Here is a 19,032-nt window from a genome sequence, read left to right on the forward strand (position 1 = left end):
GTCCTAAGCGTTGTCGCTGAATGGGTATCAAGTAAGAAGAGACCTACATATGCAACTTTGAAAAGAACTGCTAGCGAGCTGAGGTATTTCTGGAAAGAGTTCCCAAGGCTTACTTTTGTGGATTCTGTTCTTTGCCGTAAAGTTAGACCACCACCAGGTGATCAGATCTTGCAGGTTGTAGTTCCACCTGCGCTGCAGCCAGTAGTGTTTGAGAATTTGCATGGTCACTCACTTTCTGGACATTTCAGCGCACAAAAGACATTGCAGCGTGCTCTGGTGAGATGTTTTTGGCCCCACATGTCTAGGGACATTACACAATGGTGTGCTCAATGTCAAGCCTGTGAATCAAGGAGACCGCCAACCCCTCATCAGCAGGCACCAATGCAAAACATAATTGTAAGCACGCCTTTTGAGAAAATTGCTGCTGATTTAACGGAGTTGCCTGTTACTCAAAAAGGGAACCGTTATGTTCTTGCTGTAATGGACTACTTTACAAAATATCTCAACCTCTATGCAGTTGCTGATCAACGTGCAACGACCATCGCTAAGTGTTTGTTTGAAGATTATGTGGGCCAGCATGGAGTGCCCCAGAGTTTGCATACTGACCAAGGGCGGCAGTTTGACTCTGACTTGGTGAAAGAATTGTGCTCCCTACTTGGGATTCATAAAACAAGGACATCCCCATATCATGCTATGTCGGACGGCATGGTGGAACGTGCCAATAGATCTATAAAAGATCAGCTTGCAAAGTACCTGTATACCAAAGGGGGAGAATGGGATGACCACTTAAAACAGGTTGAATTTGCTTACAATACAAGTGTTCATTCATCGACCAAACATACACCCTTTTTCTTGGCACATGGCCGAGAAGCTCGCCTTCCTGCTGATTTTCTTCTGGGTGTTCCCATAGCACATTCTAGAGCTTCCCCAGGAACCCCAAATGAATATGTACATTCTATGCTTGGCCGATTACGTTCTGCTTTCAACACTGTTGCAGACAATATCCAGTCAGCTGGAGCACAGCAAAAGCATTACTATGACCGCCATATCCGCCATACAGCTTATCAGCCTGATGATCTTGTATGGGTTGATCTTCCAGCTATGTCAAGACACAAACTCTCTCCAAAATGGACTGGACCATATAGGGTCTTGAGCAGATTGGATTCATCCACAGGTGACATTGGAGTAACATATAAAGTGTTAGATCTGCTTGATCCTAGGTCAAAGCCTAAAGTGATTCACTATAATCGGCTAAAACCTTACCGCTCTGTGTGGTCCCCTAAACCACGTCCAGTTCTGATATCTCCTCAAAGTGGACGCCCTCCGCTTACAGCGCTATCAGGGTCCAGACCTTATGTTCTTCAAGATTCATCATTGCCCAAGTCTGTAAGACCCATTCAACGTGTGCAAGAGAGGGATGGTACATTACCTTCTGTTCAGAATGAACTGTCTGAGGGGTCTAGAGCTAAATTGCCAGTAGAAATCTCTGGTGAAAAACCAGCAGAGGGCATGACAACGAGGTCAGGACGTTCTGTGCGTCCTCCAATACGTTATAGGGAATTATAATGTCTTTATTTATCTCCTTTTGTGTGTTTTTTTTTCCTTCCCATTTGCTAATACGTTCATGGCATTTTGAAGGGTATGATAGAAAACACAGTGGAAGAATGTCAAGTGAGGTTAGAAACATAACACATTCAAGTTATTTGCATGTTGTAAAAGTTTACTGTTGTTGAAACTTTGGGATTGTATTTTTTTTTGTACCTGAATGTGTTTGGTGTTGGCTTTACAAAGGTCTGGAAAGCTTACATTGTTACAAATATATGATTTTGTTGTGGTTTTTCAGGAAACGAGGACGTTTCTTTTCATAAGGGGGAAGTAGTGTAAGAGTAAAAAAAATTCAACAATTTTGTTTTGTGTTAGAACTGCCCCATGTTAAAGTTCCTGTTGTGATGAGGACTTTTATTCTGATGGGAGCGAGAGGCGGAAGAGGAGGAGAGAGGAGTAGGTGAATAGAGAATAAAGTTGGGAAAAAGAGCTCGTCAGTATTCGAGGGTTTTATTTATCAAAACATTCAGTTAAAGCCCCGAAAACACCCACAAACGCTCAAGCAAGCGTTACAATATCCTGTTAATCTTGAGTACAAAAATATATAAATATTTAGCGTCAAACTGGACCTTGTTTGTAAAACAAGCATCTTCCAAAGGAGCAAACAAAAACACTTGCACAACTCCGTTGATGCTCTGTAAAAATAAACTCCATCCACTGGTCCCTTAATGCTGTTTTTTTTTTTGGTAATCTGTGCAGGGTTGTCTTGCCCTAGCAACCAAAAACACACTTCTTTTGTGACATTTCGCGACGCTCTCGCTCTGATCAGTGAATGTCTGTTGTGCTCTCAGTGCTCTGCTATACGGAACTTTGTCTATGTTTAGCATGGGAATCCAACTCTTTAACAGTGTAAAAAACTCAGTATGCATGAAATAACATTTCACCCCTCCTTTAAATAAAATCTTCATAACAATTTGCACTAACACATTTTAAATCAATTTTACTGCTACTGCTCTTTGTCATTGTTATTGTTAAGTAAAATCTACTTGCCTAAGTAAATTTAGCTTGGACAGTAACATTTAGGGTATTATTTTATATCTAGTCAGAGCTTACTTGGGATTACTTTATTTTTACTTAATGTAGCATTGAATTAAACCATGCTTTTAAAGTGTATGTGCTAGAAACATCTAAGTAAATAATACAATAGATATCGTGTAGTCTGTCACCATATGTACATTCAGCTCTCCAAAACTTGGTTCCAGTTAATTTTATAATGTTTATATTGAAGCTTTAATTTGTACAAGCTTGAATTGAGTACTAATATTGAATTTTCTTTATTATAATTATTATTATTATTGCCTGAACTAACTTTTTCATGTAGAAATTACATTAGTTTTTCCTTTTTATTGGGTATGCCAAAGTTAGGGATTAAAGAATTATCGCGAAACATTCAACACACCAGAAACATATAAACCACATATAATGATTCAATCTCAAAATTTAACATATTTGCCTACTTAAATCTACATGGTGCATTTTTTGAGTGTATGTGTGTGTATATATACAGATTAAATATATAAATATCCTAAATTAATAAATAAATACCACCTGCTTCTACAAGTTTGTTTGTTTCTACAAGTCTTGGTGAACCCTGAAATTATTCACTTCATCTTTAAATATAAAAACAGCTCTTTAAATTGCACTTTACGTCTGTAATACATTTGAAACATTCAGACTCTTGAGCACTATCCAGATTAAAGAGTAAAGGTTGAGTTTTTGGAGCCCCCACGCATGGGGCATGCATGTATATGGTTTCATTAGGGTTCAGATAGCACCAAGAACATGACATGTTATTGAATTATTAGCCTATCATTGCTATCCGACTGCTTGCTGTCATAAAATGTAATGAATAACTCAGATAGTGAATAACTAGTCAGTGAACATGATACTTTGCTTCAAAGTGTTATTTTTCCCCTCTCTCTCCCACAATTTGTGCGAGAGATCACTAATTTGCCTCGTGCTCTGGATTCGCTTATTCATCAGGCCTCTCTGTATTATTTATGAACGGGGTGAAAGACAAGGGCGAACGTCTTTATTTTCAGATGTCTGTGGATAAGGGGCTTGCTGTGGGAGATGATTGGCCTTTCGCTCATCTACAAAGAACCTCTTTTCCTTTGATATTTCTATGAAATTATCACATCTCCAACAGTTAAATCACAGCCTTCTCCTTTGCCTGCCAAACCCTTGTTTGACCCGCTTTGTGTCACCCACTGTCTGTGTTTCAAAGTAACTTGTTAATTAACTTTGATGTTCACTTATCTTTAACAGGATTCAAACCTACTTTGTCTTTTTTTTCTCCTCCAGTCTTCAGTGAGAGGAGAGAATATTACAATCTTTGGCTGCCTGAATCATGGGATGCCGCTGTCCCTTCACGACAACACGTCAGTCTCATGTGAATCTGGTAGGAACCTCATTACGCCATATGTAGTCTGTAAAGTATCTTTAGCATCACATTTTTAAATATTGTTTTCAATTTCAATAAAAAAAAGTAACTCTAAAATATAATAGTAAAACTTTTTTTTACTATCAAATATAAATAACAGTAATAATAGGCTAATAATAAGTTATCTCACCACACAGTATGTAGTGAAAAATTATTAAATGAGCAAATATATAGTTATAGTTGTATATTGATTAGAATAGTGGTATATTGTTATAGTGGTATATTGATTGATTAGAAAAATGTTGATAATATATTTAAGTACAGTAAAAAATGTATTAATTCTAAGTAAAAAACATCTACTTACAGTATCTCTTATTTTTACCTAAACATTTATAGTGAAAAATTAGATTTTTGAAAATTAGACTTGATTAGATTTTCTTGATTAGATTAGATTAGATTTTATGTATATATATATATATATATATATATATATATATATATATATATATATATATATATATATATATATATATATATATATATATATATATATATATATATACATATACATGTATGTACAGTATGTATGTATCTATGTATATATATTTGTTATCAGTTATATACCATGTTGTTTTAAAGTTACATTTTATGTTGTTTTGTTAATGTTCATGACATTATTTTCGTGTTGTGTTTTTTGGTAAAAATCTGTATTGAAAAACTGTTACCATAAATATTACAGTGTAGAAAAAAAGTGTAGGGACAGACAATGTTTAAATGTATTTCCATTTGTCTTTTAAATTGCTTTGGGCCAGTGCCCTTTGCTGTAATGTTCATGAAGACAACTCATGTGCCCTATGGCTTTGATCCAAAATCATTGCAATAAAAACAATGAAGTGCCTTTTTTTGGAAACAGTTCAGGTGAAACAAAGAAAAATTTCGCCATTTCTATGCAAATGCAACATAAATTGCATCGCACGGTTGCAGGCGAGATGTGTTAAACTTGCTTCTACCACATGCATTTTCCTTTATGGTCCCTTTTATGGTTGAGCACATCACTCAGATATGCACTTATCAGGGTTTTCTTTAGAATGCTCTCAATAATAACGGTGAGTTCAAGTCATAGCTAATGGTGGCACTAGGTTTTGTCTTCTCCTTTACCCGTTTCTGCTCTTTCTTTATCAGAATCAGTTTCAGGATTTCATCTCTCCATTAACACCACCGCAAATATCACCAAACTGAGGATTCCCTACCCGCAAACGGGCACATGGTATCTGAGCCTGCGATCCCTGTGTGCCACTGAACACGGGTGAGCACATTTGCATGTCTTTCTGTTTGCATTTGTGCTCTAAATTATCAGACTGCAGTTGCTGAGAAAAGGATGTAAAATATTCATAGCACTCCATGTATTTACCTTCTTCATCATTTAGCAAGTGCAGAAGTAGCAGCATGTGAACTGTGAGGATGTTTCCTATTTGCTGCTCTGAAATACAGTAATTCATTTTTATGTTAACCTAGACTCTCACAACCTTACTTTATCATTCTAATTCTAAATGAAAATCAATTCTGATAGTGAGAGTTCATGTTAAGTTCGATATCTTCATACGAAATTGCACACAGAGTCTGTACAGTATGTATTTGTAGACTACCATGGAGATTAGAGCATCAGTTTCGACTTATATTCACATCTCATATTATCTTACAGGAAGAGCTGGCCTCAAAGAAGTTTCTGTTATCATTTACTCACCCTCGTGTTGTTCCAAACATTTTTCTTTTTCCACTGAACACAAAAGGAGAATTTGCAAGACTGTGCTGCTTTGTATTTTCAATGACTGAGGAGTTCAACTTCAAGAAAAGGATGCAAAAGCACCATAAAAATATTGTAAAAGTGATCTATGCAACTTGTAAACTATTCTTGTGAAGCCATGCTATTGCTGTGTGAGAGAGACACAGAGGATAACATCTCTAATTTTGGGCTGTTTCTCACACAAAGCTTGAAAGCTTTTGCAACCCTAAAAGCTTCAGTCCCCATTTATTGTAACTGCATTTTCAGAGTTCTCAGAATGTTCAACGAGATTTCATACTGTTCATTCTTGCTAGTTTTCCTAAAAGCTTATATTAGACTTTTCACTTCTTTTTGTCATCTCCATGTTCTTGTACAGGTTTGAGATGTGTACTAATGTAACCGCTGAGGTGTACCTTCGCTCTTACCTGACCCCTTGCATCAATGACTGTGGCACCTATGGCCAGTGCAAACTCCTGCGGACCAACAACTACCTTTATGCTGCATGCGAGTGTAAAGCAGGTGAGCACCCCAAGACTTTCTTGGTGTGACTTAGTCATATATTTAACCCTAAAACAGGCAAGAGTGAAAATTGATCAGCAAAAAATAATTTCATCATCGGGCCTTAAGTAATACATATAATTTTTGTAATATTTAAGATATTTTGGATTTTATGAGTACATGTTGGTGACATGTTGGCTTTAGGGCAAACTGACAAAACAAGCACAGAAAATTTGAACCAAGTTATGTGAACCCCATACTCCTAACAACCTCAACTATGATAATGATAACAGGATTGGATGAAAAATTCTTCCTCGTGTCTCCTACAAGAGACTTAAGAACAGGGCCGTGCAGAGACCTTTGGAGGGGCAGGTACTCAAAGTATAAAAGGGGCACATGGAACAAGGTTTTAAATAGCGCTGTTCAAAATATCAATACAGCAATATATTGTGATGCATTCCTTGCGGATTCACGTATCGCTATGGATGATTATGTATTGATACAGCAGCAAATGCTTTGAAGCAAAGAAACAATAGTGAAGACAATTTTAAGTTTCAAATAATAATAGCTCTGGGATTAGAAACTGAAATGTCTTAAATTGTCCCAACCTGATGGCTTTTTCTTCTCTGTTTCAGCATTAATCTATTATTTTAACCATCACTACTACTCTTGCACCTAATCAATAAGTCCACCTTAAATATTGATACAAAACATAAAAAAACTGATCCACTGGAATATAGTGATTAATATTATTATTACTGTTGTAGTTGTTATTGTCTAAAATTGAACACCTTTGCAATGTAAACAAATGACAGGCTACATTTGTTATTCATATCCTTCACACTGCACTTTGATGTCAGGTATATCATGCATTTTTTTATTGACACTGATATTTTTACATTTATTTCCAGAGAGATATTATTGAGTTTACAGGCTAAAGTGGTCTTGCTGTTGTAAACACTGTTGCTATTGTATAAAAAAAAATATTTGCGTCACATTTAAAATATAATTATATAATTCCTGAATTTTTATAATGATAATTCAGAGAATGAGAAAATCTGAATAAGCCTTACCAGTGTTGTGATAATTATTTTTAAGGCACTCAACGTGTTAAAAAATAAATAAGTACTGTAATATAATAAAAGTTTAGTCAAATAACATAAAAAAGACCAGACCCCTCGATGCCTGTGAAACCTTTCTCCCTCAAACAGCACGCTAGTACTACAGGCTACACACAGCAACTTATCTGCATGTTCTCATATCACATCGTTCTTGTAAAATAATAATAAGTAAATAAACATCAAAATCACTTCGCTGAGAATGAAACACCACTTACCAGCTGCCACGGTTCTGAAAATACAATTAAAAATGCCTGTGCGGCCTGAGGAATTTTCCCGGTCAGGTGAAAGGTCATCATATTGGTCATTTTATTTACGACTAAATTATTATTAATAAATTGTAATAATATTATGATTGGGCGTTGGCAGGCATTCACAAAAGGGTATGTTATTACAAAAAAAATTTTTGCTTTGACAAAAGGGCACTTTTGAGGCAAAGGAGCAGGTGCTCAAGTGAACCGTTTTTTTTCGGACAATTCGATCAAATAAACCAGTTTAAAAAAAAAACGGTTCACCGGTTCTTTTGCGCTCGATGTAATGTCATTAGCGATGACTGCCCTTAATTCAAGCCTTCAGTTTACCCACGCTTATAACATAAGCACAGAATCAGTTCAGAATCAATCACCAAAAGAATCAATTCGGTTCAGACCATAGACAGTAAAAGAAATGGACACAGCGACCCCATTGGAACTCAATTGAGACAAATGAAGCCCAGTTTTAGCATTTTTTAGCACTTCCGTTTCTGACGCGCAGACTCAAACGAAGCTTGACGACGTCAGCAACCTGTCTGACAGATGTAAATCTTCTAGTAGCTGTGAGTGCAAACTGCCATCGTTAATCTCGCAGAGACGGCGAGCTTGAGCGGGGAGTTCTTTGGCGTGAGTGAGCAGGAGTAAGTATTCTGATTAATTATTTTGTATAGTATTTTAAAATGTAACGCCAGTACGCCATATTAAGTTAATTGCCTGCGAGCTTCTCCACTTGTCTGTACGGTAATGCGACAGAGAGCCGAGTGGTTATGACGCAATCGTTAGCCTATTTTTTACAAAAACTGTTTATACGGGGCCATAATGTAACATAGAAGTTAATGGAGCCCTTTATACATTGTCGTGTATCTTTAGAAATAAATAATGGACAAACAGAGTCTTTAAACGCCTCAGATGTAAAGTTATTCGCTGTCAAAGTGACGCCAAAATGAATGGGAGTCAATGGGAATGCTAACGCAAGTGAAGTTCTGCTAAAAGATGGCAGCCCCCACCCGACTTCAACTTCCGGTCGAGTTCCTTGCCCCTTGGTTCAGACGAGCAGTGAATCAGTCTGCTTCACACTGAATCACACATGCGCAGTATCATCAGCTCCTCGGTTCTCGACGAATCAGACGCGTCTGACAGAAACGGTTCTCAATGGGCGCTTCATAACTCCTGACCTGATATTTATATATACTATTCTTCAATAAATATATTTGTTTGACAGGGAAGCTGTGCGCAAACAGGAATATATATTATTAAAAAAAAAAAAAAAAAACACCCCAGAAAAAAGGGCACTTTCTCTCCAGGAATAAAAAGGGCAGGTGCTCAAGCCCCCTTTGATGTCTATGTGTACACGTGCCTGCTTAAGAATATGTATTGTGTGGTGCACATTGCCTGTTTAGTGGTTAAGAAGAACAATAAAATGCATTATCTGTGAATTTTCTCATGTGTACTAAATACAGGTTTCACATTCCAGGTTTTAAAGGGAGAGGAATTTAAGAATCAGTTCACATACAGTATAGTAGATAAAATATTCATGATTTTTAAAAGGTTTTTAAGCTATAAGGCAGCATTCGTTTGATCAGAAATACTGAGAAAAATTATTACAATTAAACGTATTTCTTATTGCGCTCTTGCTGAATGAAATAAAATAAAAATCAATCATACAATCAACCAATCTTATTGACCTAAAACTTTTGAAAGGCAGTGCGTTTTCTTCATAATGCTACAATTACATTTTGCTTGGTTTTGTTTTGTTTTGCAAGGAATCAACTCATGCACTTGCCATATTAGAAATATCAGATGTAATTATGTGTCACTAATCAAAAGTGGTGCCGAAATCCCCAGCAGTCCTAGAACTGGCGTGCAGGACATTTTTTAGTTCCTTCACTTGAAATGTGACACGTATGCTTAAAAAGACTCATTGAAACTTAATCTTTCAGGAAAATTTTGGAGCAGGAATTCTGTGTCATTCAACAAATTGAACAAGTCTATCCTCCCTAACCAGGGTGTTATCACACATGTGGTTAATATGATTATAATCACAGTAAAAAGTTTTAATTCCATTTCTTATCTTTCATCCTCTGCTGTCAGATGCCAATCAAAGTTAATTGGCATGTTAAATGCTTCAGTTACACATGTGCCAATCCTGTTGCTGTATAACTGTGTGATCACAAATCAAGTGGTTTTTAATTAGAGGACATTTGATGATCCTGAGAAATATGCTAATCACAACCTCTCAATTACAGCACCATTATAAAGCTCTGGTGCCTCGTTTCCCCCTCTCCCCCTGGATTCCTACCCATCGTTTCTTTTGTCATTAGCATAGACAAATTTACCCTTTTAATGAATGTTTTCTGGCAAACAGCTGAGTGCTCTGATACAGCACGCATGCAAAGCTCTTCTCTGTTCTCGAGTGTCTGGTAAAGCTCAATTGACCGTCTTTGTCGACACTCGGCGAGACTTCAATCACGACATGCCTTTGAGGATTTTTGTTTGTGGTTTGGCTAATTAAGGCTTCGTAATCAGAGAGATTTGGGGTATGTTTTCTAGCATTTTCCATGAGAGGTTCGAGGTGCAAGTACATCTATTTTCCTTCATGGTGTTTATATAACAGTAGGCTGCCTGAATCCAATCTATATTTATGAAGCTGTTTACAATAGCTGACAGATGAGGAACAGAATGTGTGTGTGAACAAGGAAGGAAGTACATGTGTATTTCTGTGATGTTCTTTTTCTTTGTTAGCATTACATGCATTGCCAATGTGTGTATTATTATTTTGTTTGTGCTTGCTTAGTTTGCTTTGAGGATATGGACAGGAGTATATTGTACATACACTGCCTTTCAAAAACTTGGGGCTGCAATGCAATAAAAACTGTAATATTATGAAACATTATTACCATTCAGAATAGCTGTTTTCTGTTCGAACATATTTTAAAATGTAATTTATTCCTGTAATGGCAAAGCTGAATTACTCCAGACTTCAGTGTCACATGATCCTTCAGAAATCATTATAATATGCTTGTTTGCTGCTCAAGAAACATGTAGTATTATTATTATTATTATTATCATCAACGTTGAAAACAGGTGTGCACCATCATATTTTTGTGGAAAGCATTATACATGATTTTTCCTCCCCCAGGACTCTTTAATGGGACGGAAGTTTTCATGATTTATGTTTTCTGGTCCATTTTTAGTCTACATTAGGACCATTTTGGTTATTAACCTGTGTGTGCTTTTCTAGGTTGGGATGGCTGGGGTTGTACGGACAACACAGAGGCGTACTCCTACGGCTTCCAGCTGCTCTCAACTCTCCTCCTGTGCCTCAGCAACCTGATGTTCGTCCCACCTGTGACCATCGCCATCCGCAGTCATTACCTGCTGGAGGCATCTGTCTATATTTTCACCATGTTCTTTTCCACTGTGAGTTTGAAGGCCTGGTTCAAAAATGGACCCAAAATGGGGATAGCATAAACATTTCAGTTGCTAGTTGCATGTTGACATTAACACGTCATATTCCTCACTCTTCATGAATCACCTGAAATTAAATAAAGATTATATAGTTTCAAACATAATAATCCTAACTCTAAATTCTGACTTGATGAGATGCGTTCAAAGCCGTTGTAACTTGTAAATAAACTCAATGGACCAGTTTTATAAAAGAACTGGAACTAACTGTTGTATAATTTATGTTTTATACTAGATTTGCATTCTGTTCCAGTTTTGAACAAATACGCCTAATTAACGCAATAAGTGCTTGAAGACCTGCTGACTATCTCACAAACCCATCACGAGTTCTAATTCAGCATATCAGTGGCAGCTGAAGTATGGAGATTACAGTTAAGGACCAGTGACATGTCAAAATGTCAGATTTTATTCATGCCTCCTCTGACCTATTTGTTTTCTTCTTTCACCCCTGAACAGTTTTATCATGCCTGTGACCAGCCAGGCATTGTGGTCTTCTGCATCATGGAGTATGACGTGCTGCAGTTCTGTGACTTCCTCGGCTCGCTCATGTCTGTGTGGGTCACTGTTATCGCCATGGCCAGACTCAAATCCATTATCAAACAGGTAAAAATCACTCAGATTCAAAATCAGATGCAAATAAATAAAAACTTGATAAACCTTGTGGTTCTTCACTCTGAGCTTCCAAATGTTTTGTAAGTGTGGCTATAATTTTCAGTGAGCTCAAAAATGTATGAGTGTGTCTGCATTGAATAAAGAATAAAACAAACAAACCACACTGAAACTTATACAATTCCAACTTTGGGGTGAGTATGATTTTTAAAGCAATTAATTTACATAAAAACAATCTTTTGTTCAGCAAGGTAAAAAATTGACAGTAAAGAATTATATAATGTCATAAATGATTTCTATTTTAATTATAGATGGTTCTTTTGAACTTTATATTCATTAAAGAATACTGAAAAAATATCAGTTTCTAGAAAAATATTAAGCTGCACAACTGTTATATAAATAATAATAATAATAATAAATTATAGTAATAATAAATGTTTCTCAAGCACCAAATGAAATGAAATGTATTCTTTGCCATCACAAGAATAAATTGTTTTGTAAAAATATATGAACATTTAAAAAAAAAATATTTTAAATATTTCAGAATATTACTGATTTACTGTATGTTGCTTTAAATGAATGCAGCCTTGATGAGCATAAGAGACTCCTTCAAAAGCATTACAAATAATACCGATCTCAAACTTTTGAAAAGCAATGTATGTGTCCACAATTCTCTGTTTAGGGTTCCCGTACTGTATATAAGAACCACAATCTGATAGTTAAAATGACATACGAAAGCTCTGGGGCCCAGAAATGCTGTATATTTCTTGTGTCATCAAATTCTATAAATTCATTTTGTGTGATTCATGGAGGCCAGTAGTTTTTCATGGACTTTATTGCCAAGAAAAGAGCTTTCCAAGATGTGCAAGAGAGCAGAAATTTTGTCCACCTCAGTAAAGCGCTTACACAGAGTGTAAATATATACGAATGTCAGCAGTCTGTCATGTGCTGTCATAATGATGGTGACATTTCACTGTGGAGCTGAGTAAATATAGGTGGACACTTTCAGGTATGTGCATACTCTCTGTAGTCTTCAGTTGCTCAACCGCTGAAGGAACACAGGGAAAAAGACTGTAAGAATGTGATTAACTTGAGTAATTTGAGTAATTTAGAATCAGAAAAATAAAGTGAGAGGACTGCGGTTTGTGATTGAAGCGTCTAATGGAAAGACCAAGAAATAATAGCTCTCCTCTAGGGAGAATGCTTCTATATGCGTTAGGTGATTGCGTGTGTTTTGCTGAGTGCTGCAGTTTGCAGACACTAATAAAATCACCCATGTCAAAACTGTTCTGAACTTTAGGAGGGAAGGAAAGAGAGTAAGAGAGACATTTTTAGCACCAGCACTCTTTACTTTCAGTCTGACTGAGAGAGGGTGGCCGATGCAAGATGGTCCTAATTGGACTGGGGACTCACTATCGCCTCTAGACAAGATGAGTTTTTGAGGTTTGGACTAATAATTTAACTCTTTGCCGCTGTCCCACCAGGTGCTGTACTTGCTGGGGGCGATGGCTCTGTCAATGGCCTTACAGCTGGACCGCCATGGCCTGTGGAACCTGCTGGGCCCCAGTCTTTTCGCTTTAGGCATCATGGCCATTGCCTGGGTAAGTAGCATTGTGCACATGCATAGATTCCATGTGTTTAGGACTGTAATTAGGAATGTAACAATTAACCGCAAGCCAGTTATAAATCGATTCAAATATGTGACAATTCAAATCAGTTGAGGGGCTAAACAAATCACGATTCAATTGGGGTAGAAGTTTATATGAATGCATGTCTGAGGGGAACTTACTGTCTTTAGAAAAGTTTAGATATATATTTTTTTCTTTTCATCTTGCCTCTGTATAATGTATATTAAAGTTCATAAGTGCAGCGCTGCTTTGTTCACAGCGGAAACCAAGGAAACGCTTTAAGCGTGAATCTGCATCTCGTTCAGCTCGTCTGATGTTTCATGCAGATATATTTTATGTATAGTTTAACAAAACTGAAGTCAAACCATTCTGTTTTTGCTTAAAATTTTGATTATACAATCAAATTTAGATTAAAAACTGCTCATGTTGCATGCATGCAGCATCTTTGTTGGATCATGATTAAAATGCAGTGGTTGCCTCTCATTTTGAATGGAAAGAGCACAGACAAAGCCTTATTTTGTTTATATGAAGATATTTATTTGATTTGTTACTTATTGTTTTGATTTCAAAAAAAAAAAAAAAAATCAGCTTAGTTTGGTTATTTACATTTACATTATATTTAAATTTAGTTATTTAGGCTTTTATACAAAGAAACTTACAAATCAAAACCAACAAAAGAGCAATAATATGGAAGTGCTCTATTAGTCAATTACAGGGATAGGCAACGTCGGTCCTGGGCTGCATCCGAAAACTTAGGCAGCTGACTTTTGCTGCCTCGCTGCCGTATGAGGCAGACAGGCTTCTGAGGCAGAGTAACGGTTTAATGATCTACAGCAAAATAGATAGAGAGCTTTGGTGATAACTAAGTGAATATTTAATTACTGCAATATTCCTTTCTCACTAGAAATGACATCAAAAGGGGAAAAGTTGATAAAAAACTTACTTTAACTCACAAAATGATCACAGGCCGCAACTTTCAGTTGAGTGAATCGTTACATCCTTAACTGTAAAGCATCCTTATTAAATGTTTAATATATCATTTAAACATGCCAGAATGGATTTCAGTTAAATGGCTCAGAGCTAAAAAAAACTAACAGATGTTAGAGTTGTGGTTGCAAGATAGAGGCATTGTCATTTGCCACAAATGATTGTTACCTTAGTTTTTGTCTTCTGAACCTATACCTGCTAAAGCCCCTGGTGTAAACCAGCAAATGCTGTTTTGCTGGACTGTAATAGTCTGCGTTCTTCTCTCTGGTTTAAGCAGGTCTTAGCTGCTTTAAGCTTTTCTCGAGCTGGTCCAGTTTGTTTCTTAGCCGGACTAGGCCCAAAATCCTTTTAAAATTAGCCAACAGACCAGCAAAACAAACTTTTACTGGTTTAAGATAGCTTAAGATATATTCTCACAAGCTTTTCAGTCTCGTTAAGTGGATAAAATAAATGTTTTGTTTGTTTGTAAATGTAATGAAAACATCATACACTATTGTAAGGCAATGTGCCTGTTTGCCCAAAAATAACCTTGTTCTTTCAGTCTGATGGATCCAGCAGTTAAATGCCAGTGCTATTTTTTTTTCTTTGGCTGCTGAGTGACAACAAAGCACCTTTTCAATATCTATAATTTATGAAGGCATTTCACGTTACCTGGTTCAGCATGTGCCCCCTCGTTCAAGGCTGCATTTATCTATGCATTAGCATGGTGTGGCATTCAAAGTTTTTCCATTCTGTCAGTATTAGAGACACCCTTGCTGTTCTATTACCAGGCAGCTTGAACTTTATGCTAATTCCTCAAGCGACCACACTGCTTTCCTGAAGTGAGATGATAAAAAAATAATGGGTGTTGGACAAGGAGAAGTCTTTGCCAGAGCCTCTAGCAAATTACAGTTGAGTGTGAGAAGCATGTCTTCCCTTGAGTCAGATGTGCTGCTGGATATATACATGCAGAGAGAAGAGGAGCCAATGAACTACTACTGCAGCTACAAAGATATAACGTATCGTGTGAGAGAGAAATAATGAGAGAGAATAGCAAAGGTTCAACAACGACTACGACAAGCACAGATCATTTCTTCCTCACGCTTCTAATAGAATAGAAAGAGGAAAATCACATCTAAACAGAATGACAAATTTGAATTTTCTTATGTTGCTCTTGATGTGCTACATATTTGCTCTGCTTAAACCTGATGTTTGATGCACATTTATGACAACTGGTGATGCAAAAGAATGTAGTTTTTAATGATTTAAAATAAAATTTTTAATGAATCTTAATACCTGCTATTAACACAGAACTGCAAAAACTTTTAATATAGACAAAACAAATGAATAGGCCGATATCTTATTGCATTTCTGAATGTCATATTCGAAAACAAGAGTACAGATTTCTCTAATTCTGTCATTCACTGATTGTGACACAGACTGTCAAATACACACGTCTATCATCTCCATGGTACGTACCATGGCACATAATGTCTTTGTTGTTAAAACATGTCGGTTGACACCTTTATTTGAAAGCTCCCCAAGCCTACGCAAACACAGGACAAAGTGTCCAACTGTGTGATTCTCACATCTTTTGTAGCACTGAGGGAAAAGCTAAATTTGATCAAGCTTGTGACATGCTACGCTCACACAATTTGTTTACAGTGCAGTTTATCATTATCTCCTGTGATCCTCTTGTTGTGTTTTTGGGCTCTGCAATCTGAATGTACACGAAAAGCATAAATTAGTTCAAGTAAAAAGTGAAGAGAGTTATGCCTAAAGTTAACAACAACATTATATAATAATTGTTTTTTTTTTTTTTTTTTTTACAAATACTGAATAATTTCATTAGTGTTCATTAAACCTTTTAAATTTCATTTATTTTATCATATAGTCATTAAACTTGTATACTCTTTTGTATACACACACACACACACACACACTCACTGGCCACTTTATTGCTGTAGGTACACCTAGCTAGTATCGGGTTGGACCTCCTTTTGATGTGAATCTCCCGTTCTACCACATCCCAAAGCTGCTCTATTGGATTGAGATCTGGTGACTGTGGAGGCCATTTGAGTAAAGTGAACTCATTTTTATGTTCAAGAAACCAGTCTGAGATGATTTGAGCTTTGTGACATGGTGCATTATCCTGCTGGAAGTAGAGCGCAGTCTCGTGGGTACCCCCGGCCTGCGAGGGGGGTATGTGACGAGTGGGGCGGGGCCAAGAGCCTTGGGAATGGAGCGAGGCCAGTGGAGTGATTGGGAAATGAGTGACACCTGTTCCACTCACCGGTCTCAAGTCCCATGGAGGAGATCAGAAGGATACAAAAGAGGAGTGACGAAGGACGAGAGAGGACCAGACCTGGACTTTATTTTGTGTTTGGTTTCTGTCTTTATTTTCGTTAAGTTTAGTTTGATTGTCTGCTGGTTCCCGCCTCCTTCTTCCCGTGATTATGGAGTTTTTATATTGTTACAATATTTGTGTGTGTGAAGAGTTCATTTGCAAAAACAGATAACTCAGTTTTTAACAATTCAAAGTCATGTTTTTTCATGGTGTTATGTGGAGGGTAGGGATGAACTCAGTAGAAGACGGGAAGTAGAACACAACGGTTTATTAAATACCAAAAGGGGAAAAACAAAACCCACGTGGGGGAAAACAATGACAAGATAAACAAAGACTCTAAACACTAACTACAAACAAACACTCACGGTTATACAAACCGACAAAAGACAGAGCACACTAGGGGATCTAAATAGGAGAACTAATCAAGACACAACAGGTGGCACAGGTAAGGTAATCACGACAACTAGGATAACAAGAGGGGCGGGGCAAGGGAACCAGACAACACAAGCACATGGCCCAAAGACAAGGCCATGTGCTTGTACACAAAACACGGGTCTGTCATGATCCTGCCTCAAGACCAGGGAAAAATCAAGGACACGAGGGCAGAATCATGACACATGGTGCATTCCAGTTAATCTCAATCATACTGATGTTGGGTTATTTTGATAAAAAAAAAAAACAGCTAACTGGCACAATAAAACACAATATAATAATAATAGCATGACTTGAAAAACTTTAGCAAATACATTTTTCATATATGTATATATGAATTCATGATAGGTCCATCTTCTTGAATGGTTTGTCATTGTTAAAAATCTTTTTCTTTGTAAAATGAATGGGATTTTTACTTCTAGAACACTCCTGTTGATCTCTATTGAGAGACAAAGAGAAACTTATTGTCTGGATGGGTGTTCTCTCTTCCCTTACAGTGAGATGTGAGTTTCATTTGGTATATCCAATAACAGCCACAATTTGAACACTTTCTAACACTTAAAATCAAATTACACCTGCTAGAGGAATACACATTTTATTTTTACATTAGAATAATGCTTGAGATATAGCCTACAAACCAAATAAAGGGACATGATGTTTAAAACATAGCTTTGTGAGGGGAAGAATAAGAACCCTTTGGAATTCTCAGCATTTTTTTCTATGTAAAAAAAAAATCTGTAAAGCTTTTTGTTGTGATCATACCACTCATAGCAGTTAGGTTTTTTGACTGTTTTTTTTTTTTTTTTTATTGTTAAGTTTTAATTGGATTTTGGGATGTTTTGCTACAATGGTCTGCTTTGATCAGGGAATAGTAGTTTATTGTAGGTTAACATTCTGACTAAGCCATAACAAGAATGTATCTGATGTGGATAAACGGCTACTTTTGGACTGTCATGTTGCATGACCCTTCTTAATTTCATATTCAGGGTCATTCAACACTTTCTGCTGTGGAATTTGTCCTTTTATTTGCCCAAAAGTCTTGGGGATTATTAAGATATTTTTTGGCAAATGTGAGACAAGCCTTTATGTTCTTTTTGGTCAGCAGTGGCTTTTGCCTTGGAACTCTCCCATGGATGCGATTTTTGTCCAGTATCTTTCTTATTGTTGAATCATAAAAACTGACCTTAATTGAGGCAAGTGAGGCCTGCAGTTCTTTATATATTGTTCTGGGTTCTTTTATGATCTCCTGGATGAGTCGTCGTTGTGCTCTTGGAGTAATTTTGGTAGGTCAGCTACTCCTGGGAAGGTTCACCACTATTCCAAGTTTCTCCATTTGTGGATAATGGCTCCAATGGAAACTAGTTAATTGTCTGTTGGTCACTTCAAGCTATGACGATGTTGACATTAGGGGTCTTACATGGGAGCCCGAATCCTCTCTGATGAAATGCCAGTGAATATGGCTAGTGGATTTTGCATACCTGAGCCACTCACTGTTCATACGGGTATAAATAGTACATCCACTCATCAGATTTTTGCTTTGGGGCCAAGTGAATAATCACAGTTTGTGATTAACCAGGCGATTTCTCTCTGGTGCTGGAAGAAGAGGCTGTTCTAGGTGGCATTACAGCACAATCAACGGTGTCCCTGTTAATTCAGCAATTCCCCTAGGTGCCTTATCTAAAAGAGCAGTGTCTGATCACGGACTGTACATGTATTTTTAAAGACGCCATTCTGTCCGTGTCCTCTTGGTTGTGGTAATTTCCTATTCTTTGTCAGCAGACATGATTGTTGGCTTTGGTGTCTGGGCATCCAGCACACTTAAGTTGCGTTCGTGGATGGTTCATGCGTTTACTGTGAATGTGTGACCATGGGATCGCTGTGTTCACACCTCTCTCTCCTCACAGGGATGGGAGGGGCTCCCTCTGTCACTTCCTGTGATGGTTTCTC

The 19,032-nt window shown here is 37.1% G+C and overlaps 1 protein-coding gene across 1 annotated transcript in view; it reads left to right on the plus strand.

Annotated features, from left to right (window-relative positions):
* The window catches only part of LOC113049199 (transmembrane protein 8B-like), a 126,385-nt gene that overhangs the window by 99,780 nt on the left and 7,573 nt on the right, over positions 1–19,032 (plus strand). Inside the window, exons 7-12 of the mRNA XM_026211344.1 lie at positions 3,910–4,006; positions 5,171–5,294; positions 6,148–6,290; positions 10,880–11,058; positions 11,560–11,706; positions 13,197–13,313. Coding sequence (XP_026067129.1) covers positions 3,910–4,006; positions 5,171–5,294; positions 6,148–6,290; positions 10,880–11,058; positions 11,560–11,706; positions 13,197–13,313 — 807 coding nt within the window. The remainder of the gene's footprint in view (positions 1–3,909; positions 4,007–5,170; positions 5,295–6,147; positions 6,291–10,879; positions 11,059–11,559; positions 11,707–13,196; positions 13,314–19,032) is intronic.

Source organism: Carassius auratus, chromosome 30, assembly GCF_003368295.1.
Source record: "Carassius auratus strain Wakin chromosome 30, ASM336829v1, whole genome shotgun sequence".
Classification (NCBI taxonomy): Eukaryota; Metazoa; Chordata; class Actinopteri; order Cypriniformes; family Cyprinidae; genus Carassius; species Carassius auratus.